At 45.6% G+C, this 23,984-nt stretch overlaps 5 protein-coding genes and 1 long non-coding RNA gene across 8 annotated transcripts; 1 reads left to right on the top strand and 5 right to left on the bottom strand.

The window, feature by feature from the left end:
- Positions 1-140: 140 nt before the first annotated feature.
- On the bottom strand, positions 141-2,025 carry LOC4331597 (xyloglucan galactosyltransferase KATAMARI1 homolog). The gene has a single exon (XM_015773026.3). It carries the CDS (start codon positions 1,895-1,897, stop codon positions 344-346), a length of 1,554 nt encoding a protein of 517 aa, XP_015628512.1. The 5' UTR covers positions 1,898-2,025; the 3' UTR covers positions 141-343.
- A 2,788-nt stretch (positions 2,026-4,813) lies between these two features.
- On the bottom strand, positions 4,814-6,853 carry LOC4331596 (xyloglucan galactosyltransferase KATAMARI1 homolog). The gene is made up of 2 exons (XM_026023722.2): positions 6,686-6,853; positions 4,814-6,558 (listed from the first exon to the last, which is right to left on the bottom strand). The coding sequence occupies exons 1-2, from the start codon at positions 6,719-6,721 to the stop codon at positions 5,089-5,091; spliced, it is 1,506 nt and encodes a 501-aa protein (XP_025879507.1). The 5' UTR covers positions 6,722-6,853; the 3' UTR covers positions 4,814-5,088.
- A 1,448-nt stretch (positions 6,854-8,301) lies between these two features.
- LOC107280467 (uncharacterized) lies at positions 8,302-13,935 on the bottom strand. Of its 2 annotated transcripts, none has more exons than XM_066308813.1 (4): positions 12,951-13,935; positions 12,084-12,165; positions 11,127-11,238; positions 8,302-9,253 (listed from the first exon to the last, which is right to left on the bottom strand). In XM_066308813.1, the coding sequence occupies exon 4, from the start codon at positions 9,082-9,084 to the stop codon at positions 8,557-8,559; it is 528 nt and encodes a 175-aa protein (XP_066164910.1). In that variant the 5' UTR covers positions 9,085-9,253; positions 11,127-11,238; positions 12,084-12,165; positions 12,951-13,935; the 3' UTR covers positions 8,302-8,556. The 2 variants fall into 2 exon arrangements, with proteins under 2 accessions (XP_066164910.1, XP_066164909.1); XM_066308812.1 differs by having other exon boundaries at positions 12,084-12,211; positions 12,951-13,800.
- Positions 13,936-15,152: 1,217 nt separating this feature from the next.
- Positions 15,153-17,196, bottom strand: LOC136355792 (uncharacterized). Its single transcript, XR_010740186.1, has 3 exons — positions 16,666-17,196; positions 16,175-16,325; positions 15,153-15,544 (listed from the first exon to the last, which is right to left on the bottom strand). It is a non-coding gene; the product is annotated as an uncharacterized lncRNA (long non-coding RNA).
- Positions 17,197-17,811: 615 nt separating this feature from the next.
- Positions 17,812-22,715, top strand: LOC4331594 (uncharacterized). 2 transcript variants are annotated; one of them, XM_015775523.3, is made up of 7 exons: positions 17,812-17,986; positions 18,291-18,383; positions 18,542-18,676; positions 18,806-18,904; positions 19,238-19,375; positions 19,881-21,499; positions 21,602-22,715. In XM_015775523.3, the coding sequence occupies exons 1-7, from the start codon at positions 17,891-17,893 to the stop codon at positions 22,557-22,559; spliced, it is 3,138 nt and encodes a 1,045-aa protein (XP_015631009.1). In that variant the 5' UTR covers positions 17,812-17,890; the 3' UTR covers positions 22,560-22,715. The 2 variants fall into 2 exon arrangements, with proteins under 2 accessions (XP_015631009.1, XP_015631008.1); XM_015775522.3 differs by having other exon boundaries at positions 18,288-18,383.
- Positions 22,677-23,862, bottom strand: LOC9270488 (dirigent protein 16). The gene has a single exon (XM_015775526.3). It carries the CDS (start codon positions 23,739-23,741, stop codon positions 22,914-22,916), a length of 828 nt encoding a protein of 275 aa, XP_015631012.1. The 5' UTR covers positions 23,742-23,862; the 3' UTR covers positions 22,677-22,913.
- Between the last annotated feature and the right edge of the window lie 122 nt (positions 23,863-23,984).

Below are 23,984 nucleotides of genomic sequence, written 5' to 3'. Positions count from 1 at the left end.
CTATTTAGAGTTTAATTTATTTCTTTTGCGATGACTTGGGTTGAATTTTAACTTCAAGCGATATATCACGTATTAATTTGTGATGTCAAAGCTCATTTGTTAGATGGCATGCGAGAGACATCCTCTCGGCTGAAAATCCATTTCCACGAAGCACGGATCAAAATTTTATTTCAGCCTACCCACAACCAATAGAGACACGCATGCTTCAGCATTCGGCCACCTACGTACGGTGAGGTGAAATCAAATTACGTTTTCTTAAACATGAAATCAAACTCCTTCAAATCCCATGTTTTGCTCTCCAACTTAACTATCATATCCCTTTTAACTATTTTTGTCATCTGGTCTAACTCGATTGGAAACCTCCATTGGTGTTTGCACCTAATGCCGTTGAGAGTCGCGACGACGCGCCGGCGCCGTGCATCTCCTTCCTCAGCTTCTTGACCCTCTCGATGACCGCCTCCACCGTCAAATCCACGGCGTCCTTGACCGTCTCCAGCTTCGACCTAGGGTCCGCGTAGAGCAGCCTCGGCACGAGGCTGATCACCGTCTCCGTCATCTTCTCCGCGACGTCCGGCGGGATCCTCCGGAGCGTCTCCTCTACGCTCACGTTGCCGCTGCGGATGTCCTCCTCGGCGATGAACACCGAGTAGGTTTCGTGCACGTCGGGGAGGTGCCACTTGTACTGCGTGTACGCGGACGCCGGGTGGAAGAACACCGGCACGCAGCCGGCGAGCATGGCGTCGAACGCCGACCGCCGCGTGTACGTGTCGCCCGGCGGCTGCAGGCAGAAGCGCGTGCCCTGGAACACGCGCATGAACGTGCTCGGGATGAGGCACTTCTTCTCGCCCTTCCGGCACTGGATCAGGTTGCAGAGGCTGGACGCGCCGCATTGCCGGATGAGGTGGTGCCGGATGGAGTTGGGGTCACCGGGGCGCGTGCCGCCGGCGAAGGTGAAGAGCCACTCGCGCTTCATGCCGCGCATCCGCTGCTGCCACTGGAAGATCTCGGCGTCCTTCGCCGGGTGGAAGTAGGTCGGGTACGGCACGGCGAAGTCGTGCTCCGTCCATGGCGTCTTCTCGACGAAGAGCACCGTCATGTTCTGCACGGCCGGCAGCCGGAGGAACTTGTTGCCCCACTCCGAGTCGCTGTCCGTCTGCCGCTGGTGGTCCCACGCCGTCCTCCCGGACATCACGAAGTGGTCGCGGCCGCCCATGGAGCGCCACTCGGGGCGACGCGTGAGCCAGTCGACGAGCTCCAGCGACGCGGCGTCCTTGACCGACGCGTTGCTGCCCCACAGGTGCTGCACGACGTCGAAGCCGGCGTAGAACGGCACGAAGACGGCGGCGGCGCGGGAGGAGTCGTCGGTGAGGCACTCGTACTGCTTGATGCGGCTGTGGAAGATGACGTCGAGGCCGAAGTGGTCCGTGGCGTACCACCCCTCGTCGGCGAACGCGCCGTCCGCGTTGTCCACCGGCTCGCCGAGGCCGCCGTTGCTGAGGTACACGCACATGTTGATCCACTGGTACCACTCGCGGCAGTTGCGGAGGATGTCGTCGTTGAACCGCGGCGGCAGGTCGTGGATGTACACGTACCGCCCCTCGCAGGCGTGCGCGTCCCCAGCCACCGCCGCCGCCGTCGTCGTCGTGACGTCGCGTGCGGACGGGAGCCTCCTGAGCTGCTCCTCTTGCTCGAGGAGAAAACGCTGCGAGTCCTCGCCGCCCTCGGACACGACGGCGACGAGCGACTGGCGCGCCGCTGGCGAGCTGACCGGCGGTGCGCCATCGAAGACGGAGAAGTGGAGGCAGAAGATGAGAAGCCACGGCGTGACCGACAGGGCGGCGAGGAAGAGGAGGCGAGGCAGCAAGCGTTTGCCGCCGTGGGCGCCGGTCCTCTCCATGGCCGTGGAGAGTTTCAGCCTTCAGGTTTCAGATAACAGACAATGAGAAATCTCGAAACCACCATGCATGTGTCATGGGAATCCTGTGTCATGTGTGATGAAGACCTAACTGGGATGCAATGAGCAAGTCAATTAGTTGGAGTAAATTTCTGTGCAGATGCGACTTGTGAGTTGTTTATGGTGTAGCAGGAGTAGAAACTGTTTAGAGCAAGTTTAATACTAATATAGCCGACTACTGGCTCCAAATCATCTATAGCTAATTTAGTAGCCAATTCATACAATAATTACCTATAAACATACAATGCACAATTCAGACTTGGCCCCACCTATCATACACACGTGCATCTTGAACTCTGTGTGTTGTAGTTGGCTACAAATATATAGCCCGCTACTCTTCTCTCTTCTCTTTTATCTTCTCAAAATATGCTTATAGCTAGCTTGTAGTCTGCTCTTTTGTACCTGCTCTTTACGTGACTTGTGAGTAGAAGCGGTTTACCAATCAAATGCATGCAGGTGTGCCTGAGAAACATGTGCATAATCTCTGGACCCTAGACGAAAAGTCTCGGGCACTGTATAGTTCTGTACCCAACGTTTAGAACTTTCTGAGGGCCTTTTTTATTTGGAGAAAAATATAAAAATTTTGGATGATTTCAATCATACCAAAAAAATTTTATAAAAGCATTTAAAACAAAAGATTAAATCATATCATATCTTTTGAAATTTATGTGGAATAGATAATTTTATATAGATTTTAGAAGAAATTTAGCCAGAGTTCACCTCTTGAATTTTTTCTCTTAGTCTATCAATCTCATTCAATTCGTGTGTTTCTCCTGCAATCCAATCAAACGGTAATATATGTGTTTTCATATGTTTTGCACTTCTCTGATTTCTACCTACATTTCTATCATAATTTTTCGTTTATCATATTCCTCCATTTTTCTATTACTATGATTCAAAGAGCCCCTAAATTTCGACTTCAATCTTAACAAGAGGTTTCTCGTAAATTCAGCTGTAGCGATCGATTTTTCTGGCCGAAGTGTGTAAGCAGGTAGCTAAGGCGGTTGCTTCGAGGTTGAATTGGGGGTGAACCGTGATGTTGCACGTGGGTTGCACGGTAATCGCATCCCCTGAAGAGTTGACACGGGATTAGTTTCTCGGATCAAAGACTTAATTTATGGGGCATTAACTCTCTTGGTCTCTCTCTTAGTCGATTGCCCCCGCGTGCGGCGCGCCGGGTCGCCGCCGCGAGACGAGACTCGTTCGTCGGTTTCGCATCTCGCGATCTCGCACGCGCCCGTCCACGCCAAATATGGAAAATCGACAAGGGCGCGGTGATCTAGCTCAGATTCGCGCGCGCGCAGAGGCCACGCCTCGGTATGGAAACTGTCAAGGGCGCGGGGATCTGAATTCTGACCCCCAACTTCGCCACCGGCGAGGCGGCACCACCTGCCCGGCTGGCTGCGTGATGCCGAAGCGATGGAGCACATGCGCCGGTGCGCGGCGCGCGCGCAGACACGCACGCACGCACACACAACGGTTGCTTTGCCGGCAACACGCGAGGTGGTATGACCGAGATGGCGAGATGCAAATCCTCCTGCGACAACAGATCACACAGCAGAATAGACCGCTGGTGTCCGGTGGATTTGCAGAATACTGAAGCAGTGAGCCTGTTGCAGCAGCCGTGCGCAGGCGTTTTTCTTTGGTCCGAAGGTACAGAATGGATATGGGGTACAAATGCAGGAAAGCTGCCCTCAGATGAAGTACAAGGTATATGGATTTTTGTTTCTCAAGGGATATCTTGTTTTTTTTTTCATGTCGTTTAAAAACTCATTAAAAAGTTTAAAGAATAATATAAACAAGATCAACATGCTATGTATCATTTCACAAACATACAAGTTTAAATTCGACATATATAATTACAAAAATGTCAAATTTAAATGTGAGTGCATATTCTATTTATAATTAAATTTGTTATTTTTGTTTCTATTTGCATAAGTTGAATTTGAACTTTTGTGGAGTGACATATTGATTTAACTCACTATTTTTTAAAGAAAAGTATGAACATGAAAAAACGAAGAGGCATTCCTTTGAGGGATGGATATACTTTTTTTCTGAGTACAAGTGCTTGTACACAAAGTGTAAGATAAAAGTTGGTCCCTGGTAGTACTCTATCTCAATCTCTAGGGATCATCAACGTGGCAGTGGCAATGCCTGTTATCTGGCCACCTCGCCTTTGTCGCCGCCGTCTACCATAAGAGGATCGTCGTCACCTTCCCTTCTCCAATACCGTCCGTCGACCGCCTTTTCTTCTCCGGTGCCGGTCACCTCACCTCCATGGCCGCCCTCCTTTCTCCCCCCGCTATCATGCGATGGCAGAAGAGGTGGCCCTCCTTAGGGTGTAAGTGGCTAACCCGTAAAACCCACTTATAGGCTAAAATTAGCCGTAAACCCGCTTATTTTGACCTATAGGTGGTTTCGCGGCTGACCCACTTACAGCCCTAGCCCTCCTAGCTCCGGTGAGGTGGTAGAGAAGGCCATTCTGCCCCTCCTGTTGGCTGCTGCTGTTGCTTCTCCATGTCACTATGGGTGGGGAGAGGAAAGATCTAGAGGGAAGGAGGGAGAAGAAGCACATAGAGCCTAACAAAATGGGACTCATTGTCAATTTACAGAGTGTAATATATGGAGAGACCGTTGTAATGAAATACAAATTCATCTCTCTATTTATTTTTGGCAAGATGGTTAAATGGATATTTGGAGAGCCAAAAATAGCAATTTTGTTGGAGATGCTACAAGTATTTATTGAGACGATAACACTTAATTTGGATGGTTTTTTACAATCAACTTCTAAGAAAGAGGAAGATCCACTTTTCTGGCAGTGAAATTCTCAACGGAATTACAGATTGAAGTGCGAGTATATATGTTGTATGTTACAAAGTGAGATTTATTGTGCTAAGGCACGTGTTTTCCAACCGATCGTATTCGGTCCGTACATGTACAGCCGTGGATCAGAATCTGCAAACTGCAACAACTGTGGCCGTGGGGCGTACAGGTGCAAATCTTGATGTAAACGAATTTTGGAACAAACAGAAGTATACAAAGATCTATATGATAGTATCAACTAGCGAAACTGATGATTGATATCAACTCGTTCTACATGCTGTAAATTGATCGAGTATCCTACATTTAATTCATTAACTTAGTCTGCGTCGTCGAGCGTCTAGTGCTTGCCTAGATTGTTTAGGCCGGAGCCACGATCTCGCGTAGCCTCCCCTGGTCATGGCGATTCTGTCGATGATCCCCTCGACGGCGACGTCGAAGGCGTCCCTCACCGTCTCCAGCTTCGACCTCGGGTCGGCGTAGATCACCGACGGGATGAGCCGGATCACCTCCTCCCGCATCCGCTCCACGGTGGCGGCGGGGATCGCCCGGAGCGTCGCCTCGATGCTCACGTTGCCGGCGCGCACGTCGTGCTCGGAGATGAACACCGAGTACTTGGCGTGCTCCCGGGGGAGGTGCCACGCATACTGCAGGTACGCCGTCGCGTTGTGGAAGAACACCGGGATGCACCCGGCGACCATCGAGTCGAACACCGACCGCCGCGTGTAGGAGTCCCCCGGCGGCTGCAGGCAGAAGGTGGCCTTCTGGAACAGCCGCATGATGTTGCCCGGGGAGTGGCACTGGCTGCTGCCGAACGCGCAGCCGAGCTGGCTGCACGCGCTCGTCGCGTTGCACTGCGCGATGATCTGGGCGCGGATGTTCTTCGGGTCGTCCGGCCGCGGCGCGCCGACGAACGCCATGAGCCACCGACGCTGCATGCCGCGCACCCTGTCCTGCCACCGGAACACGTCGGCGTCGGACCTCGGGTGGAAGTAGGTCGGGTACGGCACGGCGTAGTCGCTGCCGTTGAGCAGCGAGGACTCCAGCACGAGCACCGACATGTCCCGGCCGCCCGGCATGACGAGGAGGTTGGTGCCCCAGTTTGGGTTGATGTTGGTGTCCCTCCGGAAGTCCCACCCCGTCCTCCCGGCGACGAGGAAGTGGTCGCGGCCGCCCATGCGCCTCCACTCCGGCCGCCGCATGAGCCACTGCGTGAGGTCGACCGACGCGGCGTCCCTCGTCGCGTTGTCGTAACCCCAGTGGTAGCGGACGAAGTCGAAGCCGGCGTAGAACGGGACGAACACCGCGTCAGCCACCGCCGATTGGTTGGTCAGGCACTCGTACTGCTTCATCCGGTTGTGGAAGATGGCGTCCAGCGCGAACTGGTGCGTGCCGTACCACCCGGCCTCGCCCGTCAGCACGCCGTCGGCCCGGTCGACGAGCGGCCGGCCGAGGCCGGCGTTGCTGACGAACCCGCACATGTCCGGCCAGTGGTCTCTCGTCTTCCGGCAGTCGCGGAGGATGTCGTCGTTGAACCGGCGCGGCAGGTCGTGCACGTAGATGTACCTCCCCCGGCACGGGTCGGCGCCGTCGTCGCCGCCGCCGTGGCCCAGCAGCAACCCGCCGCTGAGCAAGGAGAAATGGCAGTAGATGAACGACGTCCACGACACGACGGCGAGGACGGCGATGAACCGCAGCGGCGGCAACAAGCCAACCGCGACCTTCTCCATCCCCTTCGCCCGGCGTTGCTGCCGACCACCGCCTTTCGGCGCGGATTTGATCAGCTGCCGATTCAAGATCCAAGAACTAATCACCACACTAAACCTCATGCACGTCTATCCATGGAGTGAAATGCAAGCGAGAGACCAATTCGATCAAAAGGAAGAAAAATGTGAAGCAGCTTTGGCTCACCACTTGTCTGATCGTGCTGCCCACTCTAATATGCATTTCGAGTGTAGAATATATACTGCAGCAACACCAATGTCTCGAGAACTGATTGGAGGAAGACGAAGACCCAAAGACTATCCCTATAGAGGACGCTTCACCAAGCACCCTTGCAATGGCGACACTCTGCTGCAATGGAGATCTGGGGGGACTAACCGAGACTGTAGAGCCTATGCTCAAATTGTTACTAATCTCCAAGTTGGTGAATTGCGCACACTTGCTTCGGTGCAGAGTTGACAGAGAGTGCAGTATATTAGCACCTGCATGGGAGACATTAAATTACTAGCTGATTGTTTAATGAGTTCATATTTGTTTAACATGTCATCGAGTTAAAAATAAGTTTAAATTGTGGCTCAAAAGAAGTGTGACATACACAGTCAACAGTTGTACAGACGTGCACCAGTGTAATTACCAGTGATTGATTGTTTAATGAGAGTTCATATTTGTTTAAGATGTCAACACTAACAGTTCTACATACGCGCTCGGACCAGTGTATAATATTGTAGCACCAGTTGATGCTGAATACGAATGTATTTTTTGACATGCTAGTTTTTGCGATGAATAGTGTGCCACGTGAGCCAGTATCTCAGTGGGTTCGTCTGCGCTCCCATTGGATGTTTCGGATCTTTTAGCCAGAAAATGGCATTCTGGTTCCAGTTTTGTTTCAAGAGTCCTTCATTCTTTTCTGACACTAGTACTTAAGTACATTCACTCCTACGACTTGTATTGAGAAAGAGTTGATGAGTGGAGAGCTGGTCTGCTGGTGATACATACTGCAGTGAGTAATGTTATGAGTACTTAAATAATTCTTATAGAACTCTTATAAAGTTCTCAACAATTGAATTCAAAAAATCAAGATTCATTACCGAAACGACAAAGTAAAATATATGTAAGAAAAACTTTTATATGTACTGTATATCTTTTTTCCTTCTACAACCTACTTCTCCTTTTCACCTCTCTCCAAGAGAAAAAAAGACAGAGAAATCATATCTTACTATAAAATTATCCCCCACTAACTCTTTAAACTTAACATGCAAAGATGCTACATCATCATCCACTAATTAACAAGATGCCACATCATCATCCACTAACAATCATCACATTTAAACATCATGCAAATATGCTATATCTTTATAGTTTTTATAATTTAAGAGCTTTTCAAATACAAACATGTTAAATTATCATCCAACATAATTCACATAATTGAAAATAATGTTTCAATGTATATCTTTATTATGTTTTATGATATCCTATATACTTATATAGTTCATTCTCACTTAGTTAGTGCTTAAATGATTAATCTATGGTCTAAATTATCTTTCTCCTTTTTTCCTCTAAATAAGTCATATCACATCAATTGTTTTTAGCATTTAGATGATTAATCTACGGTCCAAACTATCTTCCTAATTTTATTCTTCCATAAAGTCATACCACCTTACTTTTTACGTTTGAATCACCATTCTACATACTATTTAAATTTAAATTATTATAAACCATATTAATTTACTTAATCTGATGTTATCTAGCTATCTTACATGTTTTTTTATTGTTATCATACTAAATTCCCGCAGCAATGCGTGGGGTTTCACCTTATAGAAAGAAACACAACTAATTATTAACCTCTAATTGCCCATAACCGTGCAGCAAGCCGAACCACGACTGAGAACCTACAGGTTACCCACTTTTTTTGGCCTACAATTGTATTCACGGGCCGGTACACTTGCATATCTCTACCCACAAGCACTACGACAACTTCAAATGGCTCGCATTACAAGTCACAAGCCAGTCAATCATCGGTGAAACAAGCTCAAAGCTTCCACTAAACCTGCCTACCGGCGTCACAAATTCAGTTTGTCAAGTACAAAATCTTGGATCAAGCAACGCGGCCAACCAAGATAAGGCAAAAACCCGACTGCTCTTCCCAAAATATGGTGATCGTGCAGCCACTGCCCCGTGTAGAGGGAGCTTCTATCGGTGACACCATTGTTGTCACCTTTCGTTAGCATCTGCCTCGCGCCGCCGTCGTGTCGCTCGTGGAGCTCGATGACGCGATGAACGATGGGGACGGGGTGGAGTTCGGTGCTGAAGAGGACGATGTCCCCGGCGCGGATGTTGTCGTCGCCGTCGCCGTCGTTGCGCCGCTCCCGTACGATGAGCATGTCGCCCCGCCGGATCCCTGGCTCCATGCTGCCGGAGACGACCACCGTCGCCGTGGTCCCCGTCGCCTTCCCCAGTAGCAGAAGCGACAACAGGAGGATCGTCACCAGCCATGTGGGGTCGAAGCGGATGACGACGTCGGCCAGGACGCGCCGTGGGTGGTTGTTGTTCCCGCCGCGGCCGCGCAGCCGCCGCCGCTCGCGATCCATCGGGTGTGTCGCCGTGCGCGGACGCGTTATTGAACGAGCGGGATCGAGATTTTGTATATGTGGGTGTGGCGCGGTGGAGGAGATCGACTCCTCGACGGAATCGGGGAGTTTTTCCGCGGCACGCCCGCACGTACGTACGGGTACGGGGCAGATGTCTCTCCGATTCCATCTGCGAGCCCGGTTCAAACTCTCAAATATAAGTAAAAGAAATCGGTTTTGCTAAAAAAAAAATACTGGTGTACTCGCATTACAAACAGTAAATTACAAGCGGCTGTATTACAAAAACTAAGACTCGTAATAATTAGTTAACTTACCAAAATCTAGCCAATGCATTTACGGGTGAATTATAAGCAACGGTATTACATCTCGGCAGTTGTCTAGAGTTTTAGTAAGCTCGGACTGAAGGTCCTGAGCATTACATTATCTCCTTTTTCACTTTGTACACTTGTACAGTTTTACTCCTCTATTTAATTAAAACAGTGGCGGATTCAAAATATTTTATGAGCTCGAGCAAACCTAGCAAACAAAAAAAAAATATACAAGTCTATATAATACATAGATCATTTTAACATGAGCATTTGCTTTATAAGTTTGTGTTAAGCACATCTGTCGATGTGGTGTTGCTTCATACGGCCTAGTAGTGAACTAAGCAATGTAATTAGCAAGCTAATTAAGTGTTAATCTATGGATGCATAGCTGCATTTGCCAGGCGGAGCCCGAGCCATTGCCCATGGTAGCCGGGTCTAGCTCCGCCACCGAATGAAAATGATGGTTCGCTGTTTCAAGGAGTAATTAGGTTGTATTATTTTCGGTGAGTTTCCCAACTCACACCCCTCGTGTTCCACATGCACGCTTTTCAAACGGCTAAATATGATATGTTTTTTTAAAAAATTTTCTATATAAAAGCTGCTTTAAAAATTATATTAATATAATTTTTAAAAAATAAATACTTAATTAATCATAAGAAAATGCGTCGCTCTATTTTGCATGCACAGGAGGTGAGTTCCCCATCTCACCTCCCGAATACAGCCTTAGTTAACTTACCAAAATCTAGGCATTGCATTTACGGGTGCTCGCATTTGGCGCTTTTTTTTTCGAGGCATTTGGCTATTGTTGATGAGATGTCTATGACAACTTCAAAAATATCAAAACAATACGGTTTCAATAAATCTTTTAATATGCTTATACGGTACTATGTGTGTTTATAGTAATGAGCGTATATATATTTATGTAAGAACACGTGTCGTCTCGAAAAAAAAAATTAGACAATGCAGATGCGACGAACTCGTCAATACTTCTAGCCGTTTAGGTTTGGGCTATTACTGACCTAGTGCGCTTCTAGTGCACTCCTAATTACTGTCTTACCGACAGATCCAGAGGCTGGACACCACACCGTATTCACACTCCTGGAGATAGGAGTATTAATTCAATGAATCAATGGTCAACGGCCTCTGTCAGATCGATCTAGCATTAGTAAGGCCTGTTTACTTCCGAAAATAAAATTTTTTATGAAATCATATCGAATGTTTAAACACATGTATAGAGTATTAAATGTAGAAAAAAAACCAATTACATAGATTGCGTGTAAATTACGAGACGAATCTTTTAAGCCTAATTACGCCATGATTTGATAATGTGGTGCTACAGTCAACATTTGCTAATGATAGATTAATTAGGCTTAATAAATTCATCTCGCATTTCCTGGCGGTATCTGTAATTTGTTTTGTTATTAGACTACGCTTAATACTTTAAATGTGTATCCGTATATCCGATGTGACAACCAAGCCTAAAAATTTTCTTCAACTAAACAAGGCCTAATTCTCACCACCTTTGGAACATATCTACTCTGTGTCTAATTACTACTAGCAATAGACACGCGCTACGCTGCGTGTGGACAAAAAAGAGATCCAAATATGTTCATGAAATGTAACTTGAGTTAACATTTACATCCTGCAAGGACATACTACAGTCCAAGATATGAGGAAAACAATACTTTGATACAATATTGTTGAAAAATCTAAACCATATACAAATGATCATACCTCTATTCGTTTATCTGTACTGACATAGTGGCGATTTGGAAAGACAAATAGTGCCATTGGGCCACTCTACCCTGTTTTGTTTCAAGTACACTAATGCATATATTCTCTAGCCCTGACAAAAGCAAACATAATACTGAAATTAGTACATAACTTATCAACTTTGAGATAAGCTTTAGATATCTTGCAAGAAAGTTCATCACAAAGTCTGAAACAATAATATAGCTTGAAAGGCAAAGCGATTAAATAAAAATAGAATTGTTTCAGCCATTTGCACAAATATGCAACCAATATGTGATAACATATGATAATCAGTGAAATAGTTCCACCAAACTAGCAATATATTATCTCAGCGGTATGTGGTATGGGATGCCAACTTTGAATGAATACACCATGGATTAACTTAGAACCCAATAGAACTCAGGGTAAATTTTCAGATTCATCAGTACTACAAAAGTAACTCATAGGGCAACTGAATCCAACCAGATTGTTTAAAACCATTGATGCAGGCCGAAAGGCTAATCCGGAACAGAAAATTGCCTTAACTTTTAAACGAACACTTCAGGGATGAAATCTTGGATTTTGAACAATGGTTTTGCAAGTACATGATTCTTGTTGAAATCTTTCAGTTTTAGTTCTTGTTGATATTATAGGCAGGTTTGAACAAAGACCAAATCTGAAGTGACACATAATAAAAAAGGATGTACACCGGAAGTAGTAGCTGGAAACATTGGTCCATCATATTTATTTTATAATCTAAAATTTCTTGTGTACATAGCCATGAGCAAAACCAGCAGAAAACGCATATCTGATTGATCCCAATAACAGTAATAAAGCCTAATGTCCCCAGTACAATTGAACAATATGTGAGTGCCACCTAAAGGAAATGGTAGCAAAATAAATTACTTTGATTTCTATGTTTAACAGTTGGCATTAACGAAAGAGTGTTATCTTAGATACCTTCTTGTCATGCACAAACCTTCTTAGGACATGGCATAGTAAATTGGTCCATGCTGTTGCATATGAAGCACCAACGTGGTAACTGAACTCCAGAAAGAAGCGATGCACAGGAATCAATACACTATGGCCTACAATAGCAATGAGAATTACTATGTCCCACAATGTAATTGGAATCTAGATAATATCATACTTCATATTTACGCAACCTCATTATAGAATCAATAATTTGCAGAGATCACATAAAAACACCTAACCTCTTCAAAAGAGCCTGAAAAGAATACCTGCTCAGTTTGTGTGCATACTATTACCTCTAAGAATAAAAATAAATACTACCTCCGTTTTTTAATAGATGACGCCATTGACTTTTTCTCACATGTTTGATCATTCGTCTTATTCAAAAATTTTATGCAAATGTATAAGATATAAATCACACTTAAAGTATTATGAGTGATAAAACAACTCATAGCAAAATAAATTATAATTACATAATTTTTTTTTAATAAGACGAATGGTCAAACGTGTGAGAAAAAGTCAACGGCGTCATCTATTAAAAAACGGAGGGAGTGTATGAGAAATGTGTTTCATATCAAACTAAAAGAGTAGAGGGGAAAAAATAATGTGTGTCACTAAACAACATTGTTGATTCTAAGAAAAAAGTCCGAAACACAAACATATGCATTAACCGACTTGAACTTACCATAGACAACGAAGAAACCAGGCAATGAAAATAGGCATGTGCATTCTAAGTGAAGACAGCTACAACTAAGAACAAATAATGCGATGCGGAAATTAGCAATTTAGCATACATAACAGATGCAAAAGAAAAGCAGGATGGTGGCTGAGGAAGGGTATATAGGACCAACATACATGTCCTAGCAGCATGAATGGACAGCAAGACCTGAAGCAAGGGATGCCCAGCCCTGCTAACCTCCACCTGCTATCTTCTCACCAAATTGGGTGGCGTAATCGCCTCAATGTTAACCCATGGCAATGATTCGTATTAGTACTGCAAGCACTCATGTGTAAACAGGTAAAAATGATCCTTTTTTAAGTACCAATAAGAAAATAAATAAATCAAAATCATCCCTAGTCTTTCCCATATGAGCCGAGGAAAAAAAACTGAACACAACCTACTTGTTATATATGTTGCTCAAATCACATTCATGAACAGATATTGCTTCGTCCGTGTATCTTGGACATGCCAATTGGGATTTTAGAGATATAAAATTAGACATCACAAATTCACAATTGGGATTGTATATTGCTTAAAGACAGAACGGAAGGTTACTCTGGGCTCCTCGATGTGACTCCAATGCGTATCAGTAGGTGATCCAGGCAAGATGTCATATTATTTCAGCGCAAATAGCCCAACAATATCAGGTTGCCTCTCCCGGAGAAAAATAAAATGAAAAGCAGAAAAAACGTAGGAAAGACTGAGCCATTGTTGTTCCTTACCGTCGACCTGACCAAGCCGCTAGCCGTCGTCGTTCCTAGCCATCGACCTAACCGAGCCCTAACCGTTCTCATCACAGTAATGGCCATGTCGCGACCCTCCTCCTTCCTTCTCCTCAATAGCTGCACTGCTGCTACCTCCTCCTCCTACCAAATCCGGCGGCCCCTGAGCCGGATCTGGCACTGAGCGGAGCTGAGAGGGGGAGAGGGGCGATGGAGGTGCGGAGAAGAAGAGCAGCAGAGGGTGGTAGCGACGGCTTGCTCCCTCACTTCCAAGGCTCCAAGTGGCCGGATCCACCGGCGGGAGACCGAACGCCGGAGCAGGTGCGGCGGCCTTACTGGGGAGAGAAGCGGCGACGGTATGGCGGCGGCGGGAGGAGGGCGAAGCGGCGATGCGCGTGAGGAGAGGAGGGCGAGGCAGCGCAGGCGAGAAGAGCGCCTGGCGGCCGAGTTGGACGTGAGACGCACGCAAGGCAAAGGCGGCTAGGGTTCTTGGCAAATCCAGGCCGTCCGTTCCCCTAATCCAACGATCTGATGATGGTGGAAGGGCAGTCAGGCCGGGAAACGTGGACGGCCAGATCAACCCTAGCATGCGATCCGACAGCCATGTTAACATGGATCTACACGCTATTAGCGAAAAGAGCAAGGGTTTTTTTGAAAAAAATTGATGATGTGGCGGCCTAAATTTTCACCACTCCCACGACGTTTAAGTAAAGTATCTAGCAATAGAAGCGCGCTACGCCGCGCCGCCCGAATCAATTGAAGTCCAATATGTTCAAGGAATAATATGTATCTATATTCACCTATAGCGTTGGTTCATGTTTTCATCTATATCCTATAAACGACCCTTGTAAGAAAAATTGGAACACACAAAAAAATAGTGTCTAGGCTAAAGGAGGAAATCAAAAGTATAGGAAGTTTGAATAAATAGAAAAAAAAAGGCAAATTACATGTCAATTACAATGAGTTTACAGAGGTTTCATGGTACCCCTTTTTCTCTATACGCTAGAATCACACTGGACTATTGGATGCTACAAAGAGAAGACCATGCCAACTGGTGGTTCTATTAAATGCATGCAAAGCTAAAATGAACAGATAGAAAATGACCTTTTTTCAAGTGTAGCATGCCGATGCCCTAGTCAACAACAATCCTCCGTTATGTGCGATTAGTGACATCAGTACAGCTGAAAAAAAGTATACTACCTCTGTCCCAAAATATATTGCAATTTTGAGCTGTGTACCTAAACATTCCTTTCAAGATATAGGGCCAGAAGTTATTACATTTTGGGACAAAGGTAATAGAAAGTTTTAATAACGTTAGTACAGCTAAAATAGTATAGTATCAACCATTTATATATAGAGAGATAATATTTTCAGCCTGGCATCACAGTTCTAACACATGAAACCAATTTTTCTACCAGAAGTTCTATCTATTTTCGAAGCAGAGGTAGTACAAAGTGCTACTACCACATGGCAAAGTTTACGAGCGAAAGCATGCATGATCACTTAACCAAAGTATGGATGCAATAACATAAGCCTTATAGTTCTACATTGCATACTTCTTCAGGTAGGTCCCATTTTTTTCTTCTCTGGCCCTTTTGTAAGTAGCTGGCGTAATATAAAATGTGGAAACAATGAGCTTTGTAGAGCACAGAAGCAGCATGTTACACTATAGTTTGACGAAACAGATCGGCTCCACAACTTTTAGGATTTAAAAGTGTGGTTTCACAATTAATGAAAAAAAACATGTAAAAAAGACCGGTGAACTAAATAGTGAAATAATCTCTCTCTGAGCATAGACATGTAAAAGCAAACCAACTGAAAGACAGAATATTAAAAAGATTGACTTATGATATTGCTTTACCATTGGATCGCAACGGTTAGGACATGTCTAGGAAAACATTCCCATTGAACCAGTTGATGCACAAACTAAATTGAAATGTACCTTCAAAAGAAATTTGTGTCTGTTTCCATGATGGACCCAATCCATATCCATTTCTTTTTGCGACCTAATAAAAAAGAAAATAGAGGCATGTCATGAAGCATGAATAAATAAAGGTCATTCTAGAGACTGATAATGTTTTCATCACTCAAAAATGGTATCATCTTTCTTTTCATCACTCAAAGGAATGATATCAGTCACCCTTCGTGTTTTGTACAGAAATATGGCATGAAGGATTGGCTCTAATATCTCTAAATTTTGCTAAGATATTCTATAAAATCTAAAAGAATATGATGCCTTACTACTTAAATAAATGAGCATTCTCTTTTGTACAGAGAAATTCCTTTCACCATCTAGGCATTTATATAGTTGGAACAAAAAACCTGAGCAGCAAAAATGGTGGACAGAATGAAAGACTTCACTGAGTTAAATGCTGCTACCATATATTAGATGATCATACATGAACATTGATGTGAAGCTGAAGCATGCATGCAGTGTATGCACTTCAAGCAGATGCAAACAACACATCAATACCACTCGAGAAGATAAGATTACAGAATGAAAGAACTGTACAAAGGTAATGGCAAATAACGGTACAGATTTCTTTCGAGCTAACATAAATATTTATGCATGGAAATTTTAGGAAATATAGTAGATGAACAAAAATAAACCATATGGAAATTGGTGTGGAGCATACCTGTAATGAATGTGCTTCGAGCATATAGCATTCATCACTGAAAATGAGGAACACAGTACAGCAGCATATGAAAAACTCTTTTGATGTACATTCAAGAGGTAAGCCATGTGTACTTGTAGCTTCCAAAACTATCTGAATATGAAAATACACCCTGCAGCACAAATGGGAACAAATAAACCTATCAACATTATCGTTTTGCCCCCCATAGCTGTATATGCAATTCCTGACTGAATAAATAATAATCATAGCATATAGAAATTTTAGTAGCAGTGTGCATTGCTTCAAGCTAAAAAAGTTTGATCACACATGACAGTGTTGAGGTACATGCAGAGGGAAATTTTTCTACATAACATACACACTGTAACTAAATCAAGCCTCACACGTTAGAAGCAAATCAAAGCTGTAATCATCAAGAACTAATGTCCAATCACTTCCTTCCTTCTCATGTCACTGAGGTAAAACAACAAAGGAAAAGAGAGAGAACGAACGACCAGGCAGGCAGGCAACCATCGTCGCCGAGCCGCGGTTGCCTTCGTCGCGGTCGTGGCTGAGCCTACGCTCTCCCTTCCCTTCTCATGGCACTGAGCGAGGTGCTCATGGAGAGGGAGAGGAGAAGAGGGTGTGGCGGCGGCCTGCTGACTCCGTCCGGCTGGCGACCGGATCCACTGGAGGGGGAGGCCAAGGCCGATGAATCAAATGGTTGGAGAGGGCTTGGGAGGCAGTGGCGTGGCAGGGATGAAAGAGGAGAAAGGGCGGCGGCTCTCGTTCCTCTCTAGGGCGCCGGATCCGCCGGCAAGGAGAATGGGATCACCGGATCCGGCGGCCCTAGTCTCCTCACTGGGAGATCTGGCGGGGAGGGAGCGGCGATGGCGTTACGGCGAGATGGCTTGTTGAGGGAGTGGAGGCGGCGATGGCGGCACGGCGAGATGGTTGAGGGAGTGGAGGGGTTGAGGGAGTGGAGGAGGAGGGAGTTGCGGCGGCGACGACGCACGCGAGGAAGGAGGAGGGTGAGGATGCGGCGCGATGGGGGGAGAAGGGCGAGACGGCACGCATGGGGGAGGAGAGGACGGGCGGCTAGGGTTTGGACGTGTTGGCGAAATCCACACCGTCTGTTAGAGATCCAACGATCCCACGGGTGTGGAAGGGCCGCCAAAGGGGGAACGTGGACGGCCAGATCGAGCCTATCTCAAGATCGGACGGTGGACATAGCAAGGACCGGCACGTAATTAATCAAAAGCATGGGGTTTATTTTGCAAAAGACGGCTGAGGTGGCACGCTAATCTTCAGCCATTCCCACGGCATTTAAGTAAACTAATATATACTTTCACATTTTTTTTTACAGTAGATGACAACTAAGGGCTTCATCGGTTGGCCTTTCCTATTATTAAAGAATAGGAGTATATAATTATCGTTTATTTGGTTTTTTTGCTAAGTAACTTAAGTATGACAATTACTACTGTACTAGTTTTCAATGAGATAAATGATCAGAAGTAGTACTGTTCAAAAGTCAACCAAGCGAATAACTGTTTCCAACGAGAGTCGCGACAAACCGTTTGAACCGGCTAAAGTGGAGCGGAATGGGCCGATTCAGCCCATGGACGGCCACAAATGATCTCGGCCTGGATCTCCAGCTGATTGGACATTGGCCTCCACGAAGCGCAGAGGGGTGGGAGGAGGCGGGAAAGCCGAGGTGCACGGCCGAGACGGGGGAGGGAAATGGAGGCTGACGGCGGCGCCGCCGGCGAGGAGGCGGAGGAGAGGAGGAGGAGGAGCGAGCTCGGGTCCCTCGTGGAAGCCATCAAGTCCTCCGAGGTGCGTGCTCGTGCGGCTCCTCGTCCCCATTTGCTCCGTTAGGCCACTTCTAGGGTTTAGCTTGATACATTGTTCGAGTGCTGCGGCCGTGATTGGTTTCCACGAATAGAGAGTTCGGTCGAGTGGAATGGATGTAGATTTGGGGGGTGGGGATGGGGGAATGGATGTTTCTGGGTGGGATTTAAGATGAATCTCCGCGAACTTCTGTAGGTGTTGGCCGTTGGGGTTTGGGGATTTGTGCGCGCTCTAGTTAATCCATACTCTTCCAGGCATTAATAACAACATGATCTGTATATAATAGCAGGTTTTGGAGAACAGAATTTCCCTTATCAACCAACTCGAGGATCCTTTTCAGTTGTGTGCAGATGATCTGGGCCTAGTGGTTGAAAGTCTGATCGTATCCTTTATTGCTTTATCTCGGTATACTTGATATATCCAGAAACACGATGATATATGTAGCCAGTCGGATGGACTCACTGATTCATTGTTTCTTAGTGGACGTTGTCAGTGTTTTCTAGTAAGGAGTTTTCTTATGGTACCTTGACAACATCTTAGGCATCGTGGGATGATTCCACATGTTCCGGTGTATCACACTGCATGCTACACAAGTCAATTCTGCAGGTTGCTCTTAAATGCTCAGAATTAGATACAACCAATTGCTTGGGGCCATTTCTTACTCTTGGTTCAAAGGTACTTGTTGCCATTCCAAATGGAGTCTTGCTTCATCATAAGTGCCAGCTGTACCTACCTTGCCTGCCTATCTGCTTTCTGGCTCAACCAATCAAAACATTTGCTTGTTTTTTGGTGCACCTATGCCAGGCTGGTTCGTGGTGTGTGAGGCATCTCCTGTGGTCTGTTGAATCTATTGATGAATCTGAAGATGCCCAAGAGGAAGAACACTCCAGATTATTTCCTGAGGTCAAGGGCTTTGAGTCTCTCTCTCTCTCTCTCTCTCTCTCTCTCTCTCTCTCTCTTAAAAAAGATCTGTTTGTATTTCATTGCAATACATGTAGTTATCAGTAATAACAGAAAGAACATTTGTACATTACTCTCAATCACTACATTTTTTTTCAATGCAGACCTATGCAAGTGAACAGTACTACTCTCAATCACTACATTTTTTTCACCAGCTCATATTAGTTTATACTTAATTGTTCTACATTCTGGAGATTCATTACATCATTTATTCCTTTCTGTAACTGTGATTCTATCTAGAATGTTCCAATACAAGTTCAACTTATTTGACTGCAGATAATTGCACTGACCTTAAATATCTCTTCCAAGCACCTCCCTGTTGCATCTAAATGCATTGCCGAAGATACTGTGCATGCTGTTGGCGACTTTATTTTGGAGTTACTAACCCTGACTGAAAGCTCAATACTTGACAAGGTAACGGTTCAGTTCCTATATTACACAATGGTCGTATCAGGTGGTTTAACTTGCATGACCGAAATCTATATTTCTCTCCTTTTTTTTTATGATCATGTTGCTTGATTTATGTCCTATAAGATAGTTTTATATGCTATCTTGCATATATATATCCTTCATCTCCTGAAAGTAACTTAGCAACAAAAATCTAAAGGGGAAATAGCAAATAATGGCCAACTAGAGTAAATATGTTACCTCCATGACATTACAATAACAATAGACCTTATCTGTTTCAAATTACTTACAAGTTTTGTTTACTCCTAAAGAGATGTTTTCTGTGAGAATATTGGAAATTCATCCTTTAATTGGAAGTGCTTCCTACCCTTGACTAATACATAGATTCGTCAGGCTAAAATTTATGTTTTTTTATCCAACTTTGATCATATGAGATGGTAGTGCTCTTTTCAAATCATTGAAATGCTAATATTGTAGAAATGGAGTCATTGTCTATGCTCTCTGTTGACAGAAACTCGGAACTACAGGACATGTTGCTAAGGCTGCACCTGTTTTTCTAGATGAAACCATCAAACTGTGCAGAGTGTACTCCGAGGCTGCAAAATCAGACCAGTGCATAATGAGCATGCCTAAAGAAGAGACAACTGAGGAACACAAAGAGACAGATCTTACTAGCAACATTGCCCAGATTACAGCATGCACTATTCAGTCCTTGTGTAAAATAGGAACCCATGCAGCATCCAGTGGTGGAAGCCAGGTGATTTTACTGAATATATCATGGAAGGGCATAATTTCCTTACTGCAGCTTGGTAAAGGGATGGTAGAAGAAAAGGTGAATGTAAGAGAGATTATTTTAATTCCTATCTCAGTTGCCATTGAATCTCTGAGGGTTGCTACTGAGAGATGGTGTGTACCATTACAAGAAGTCCTTGGTACCGCTGAAGCTAGAAGGGCTTTCTTACCAATCAAATATTTCCTAACGAACGCCGTTAGGATTTGTTCTATATATCCATCTGAAACAATGGCAATATACAAGAGCATAATCCGGTGTGCACTGCTGATTTCACACTCAAGTATTCTGTTCTGCAGAAATCCCCAGTTGAAAGCAGCAAGTGAATTACTTTTTGAGTTATTGGAGCCTAGTTCCTTTCTTCTGTTAGACACACTTATGAAGTCAACAGAAGTAAGTCCAGAGTCTAAATGCCAGCTCGTGCAGTACTTTTTGGAAAAAGTACGAACCGGTAATCCAGAGTACACCGGAGAAGTTGATCATACAATGAATTTCGCTACATTGGGTTGCATTTTTTCTGTGGATTCTGATGTTGATAATATAAACAGGGCACTTTTACCTGCTGAATTTACTGTGTTCTTGCACTTCCTCAATGCTTCCCCATGGTTGAGGGAAGAGGTGGTCATTGAATTATGTAAGAAGCTACATCTGTTTCTTAATATTTTAACGTTGGAAGATGTCTACTCATATGTACTTGGCTGCCAAATTCCTGCACTAAGTAGTGATGATGATTCTCCTAAGGTTGTCTGGCAACCTGTATATACTTCTCTTATACAAGCCTTGAAGACTTTTATGATTGCTGCTTCTTCTTCAAGTGCTGCTTGGAGTGAGTTTGAAGTCTTCTTACTTGAGAACCTTTTCCATCCCCATTTCCTTTGCTTGGAAATTCTAACAGAGCTATGGTGTTTCTTCATGCATTATGCTGAAGCTGAAACTTCAACCTATTTAATCAATCAGCTATTTCTTCTGTTAAAGACTCTAGCGTCACCAGAGGAAGTTCTTGCACCTCTCAGTGCTCTGAGGAAGCTTGCTCGTGCATCATGTAACATCTTGAGCTATGCATCGTCTGCAACAATTGATCAAATTTATACCATGCTGAATGATAGCTCTTCCAAGTCATCGATCTTGTACTTAGCACTGTTGATGGAAGGATTTCCTTTTGATTCATTATCTCGTGGTGTAAAGGAACATGCTGTGAAGACACTGTTCACTTCTTTTGCTGGGTATCTACAGAATCAGAACTACTTCAAGAATCATGGAGAAATCAACTTGCCAACTTCTTCTAGTTCGGGCATAATAGGGTTTCCTGTACATGCTCTAGCCTCTGCTTTCCAGAGTTGGTAAGTCCCTTGTCTCTTACTATTATTCAGTCTGATGCTAAAATGCTGCTTTTATTTTTGGAACCAAAGAAACAATTCTTTTGTACACAATATTTTATGCAGCGAAATAAAGGACGTTACCATTGATGAAAAAAGTATTGCTACTATGTTCAAGATTGCCACCTCTCTCATTAATCTTTATAGAACTTCACCTGATAGCAGTAAGAACCTCCTTGTCAAGCACATCAGTTCCATATTGGTTATTATTACGCACATGAGGCATCTTTGTGCGTTCAGTGAGTTGGAGAAGTTAACTTTGGAGTTGCACACTCTGTTCATGTCCAGTTTTGATAATTCAAATACAGCAATCTCTCAGTGCAAACCATCAATGGCTTCATTTATGGCAATTCTTGGTCACTTGAACACTACTGAAGACGATGCAAACCCACTTTGTTCTGCAATGTGGGATCTGTTCCATTTCTTGCTGAGGGAGCGGCATTGGGCACTCATTCACCTTGCAATGGGTTCCTTTGGGTACTTTGCCGCTCGCACTTCTTTTGCACAGCTCTGGAAATTTGTTCCTGTAGATGCTGCCCTTTCCTACACATGCACAGGGGTGGACATAGATGAGGATGGGTTTATGTCAGAATTGAAAGCCTTCCTTCAGAAAGAGGTAGCCTTGCGAGATGACAAATGGTCTGAAGAGCAAATATGTTCACTAGTTTCAGAGGGGAGAATGCTGAAGAAACTGGTTGAATCATGCTTGGAAATTCCTCTAGTTCCAGAGCCTGAGAAAGTTTCAATTACTAATTATGTGAAAACAAAGAAAAGGAAGATGCCAGATGGAATTTGTGAAGGAATGCCTGAGAATGTTTCAGTTACTAATGATGTGGAAACAAAGAAGAGGAAGATGCCAGATAGAATTTGTGAAGGAATGATGCTTGTACAGAACGGTCTCAAGATCATGCGGAGTGCTCTCAGTGAAACAGACTTGGCGGAGCTGAAGGACAGGTTTGCTGTACACTTGTCGCGCCTTGAGGACGCAGTTTCTCATCTTGCTAGTTTCTCTGATAAAATCTAAGATTCTCGTTGTTAATGTACATCCATCATGATTTCCAATTCAGTTTCTTCTTAGCGTTGAAGTGAAATACCGTTGTGATTGAGGCTGCTAATATGCTATGAATGACTGGAGCCCAACTTACAGTGAATGCACATGAAAGTAACTTTCTTTCCCAAATGGATTTACCATAATACTAAAGTGTTTTTCTGCTTTCATAAAGTTTAATCCCTGCAGAGGACGCACACACACTTGTAAGATCATTGCACATGGAGCAAACAGCGCAACCATGAAACGCCCAAAGCAAAGCAACCCAACCCAAGGACGTGAGAACCAACGGCAAAACTTATGGCATGGTCGAGCACTCCAGGTACTATACTAGGCGAGATGGACACTGATCCGGAGCAGCGTCTCGGCGCCGTCGGTGACGTGCTGCCCGGTGGCGATCAGCGGGCGCACCTCGGCGAAGCCGCAGGCGCCCTTGAACTTGCCGGTGCCGCCGGTGATGGACAGCTTGCACATGGTGGATCCCACCTTGTAGACCCCGAAGAAGTTGAGCGTGTCGCCGTACTCGCCGCCCTCCATCATCGCCGTGAACGCCATCATCTGCGCCGACCCGTCGGCGGCGCTCGCCACGTACACGCCCTGCGCGCGGCCGAGCGGCTGCGCGCCGAGGTCCGGCCCGCTCGTGAGGACGTCGTCGATGACGGTGATGGTGCCGAACCCGAGGCTGAGCCCGTCGGGGCCGAGCTGCACCTGCGCCGCCGAGGCGCCCTTAGCCGGCTGCAGGAAACCAGCGCCGGAGAGGCCGGTGTCCAGCGGGATGCCGTTGTTGCCGTTGTACGTGGGGATGGCGCCATTGGAGTTGGGGATCGGGACGCCGTTCTTGGGCGTCGCGAAGCCGATGGGCCGCGCGAAGGGGACCTGCCCGTTGTAGATGTTGCCGAGCAAGCCGGTGATGGGCCGAGCCGTCGGGCTCGAGCCGCCGAGGATGTCGTGCATGTACAGCTCCAGGGGCTCGTGCGCGCCGCCCGCGGTGGCGCCTACGCCACCGGAGACGCCGCCACCGCCATTCTGTGGGTTGGTGGCGGAGACGGCGGCACCTGTCGTCGTCGCGGCGGGTATCTGCGCATGGGTGGCGGCAATGTGGAGTACGGTGATGACAAGAGCGGCGAGAGGAATGGCTGGCGATTTGAAGCTAGACATCTTTGCCTCGCTGGTACGCGCGCTCTCGTCGTTAGAGCTCAGCAACTCAAGTCCTTGCGTGTATGTTGGTGATCACACGATTGGCAAGAAACGAGTTTATATATCAAATGCTTGTGCACTATTTCCAAGCGAGAACAAGTGAAGCAGTTGTGTTTTCGCACCTGAAACACCTGAAACGAAGAGGGAAGCAGTTGGGCTTGGTCCGCCATTACCGATACACACAAAACGATGACTTGGAAGACG

This window comes from Oryza sativa, chromosome 3, assembly GCF_034140825.1.
Source record: "Oryza sativa Japonica Group chromosome 3, ASM3414082v1".
Taxonomy (NCBI): Eukaryota; Viridiplantae; Streptophyta; class Magnoliopsida; order Poales; family Poaceae; genus Oryza; species Oryza sativa.
The sequence above is the reverse complement of the archived record's forward strand: the minus strand, read 5'-3'. Positions and strand labels throughout refer to the sequence as shown.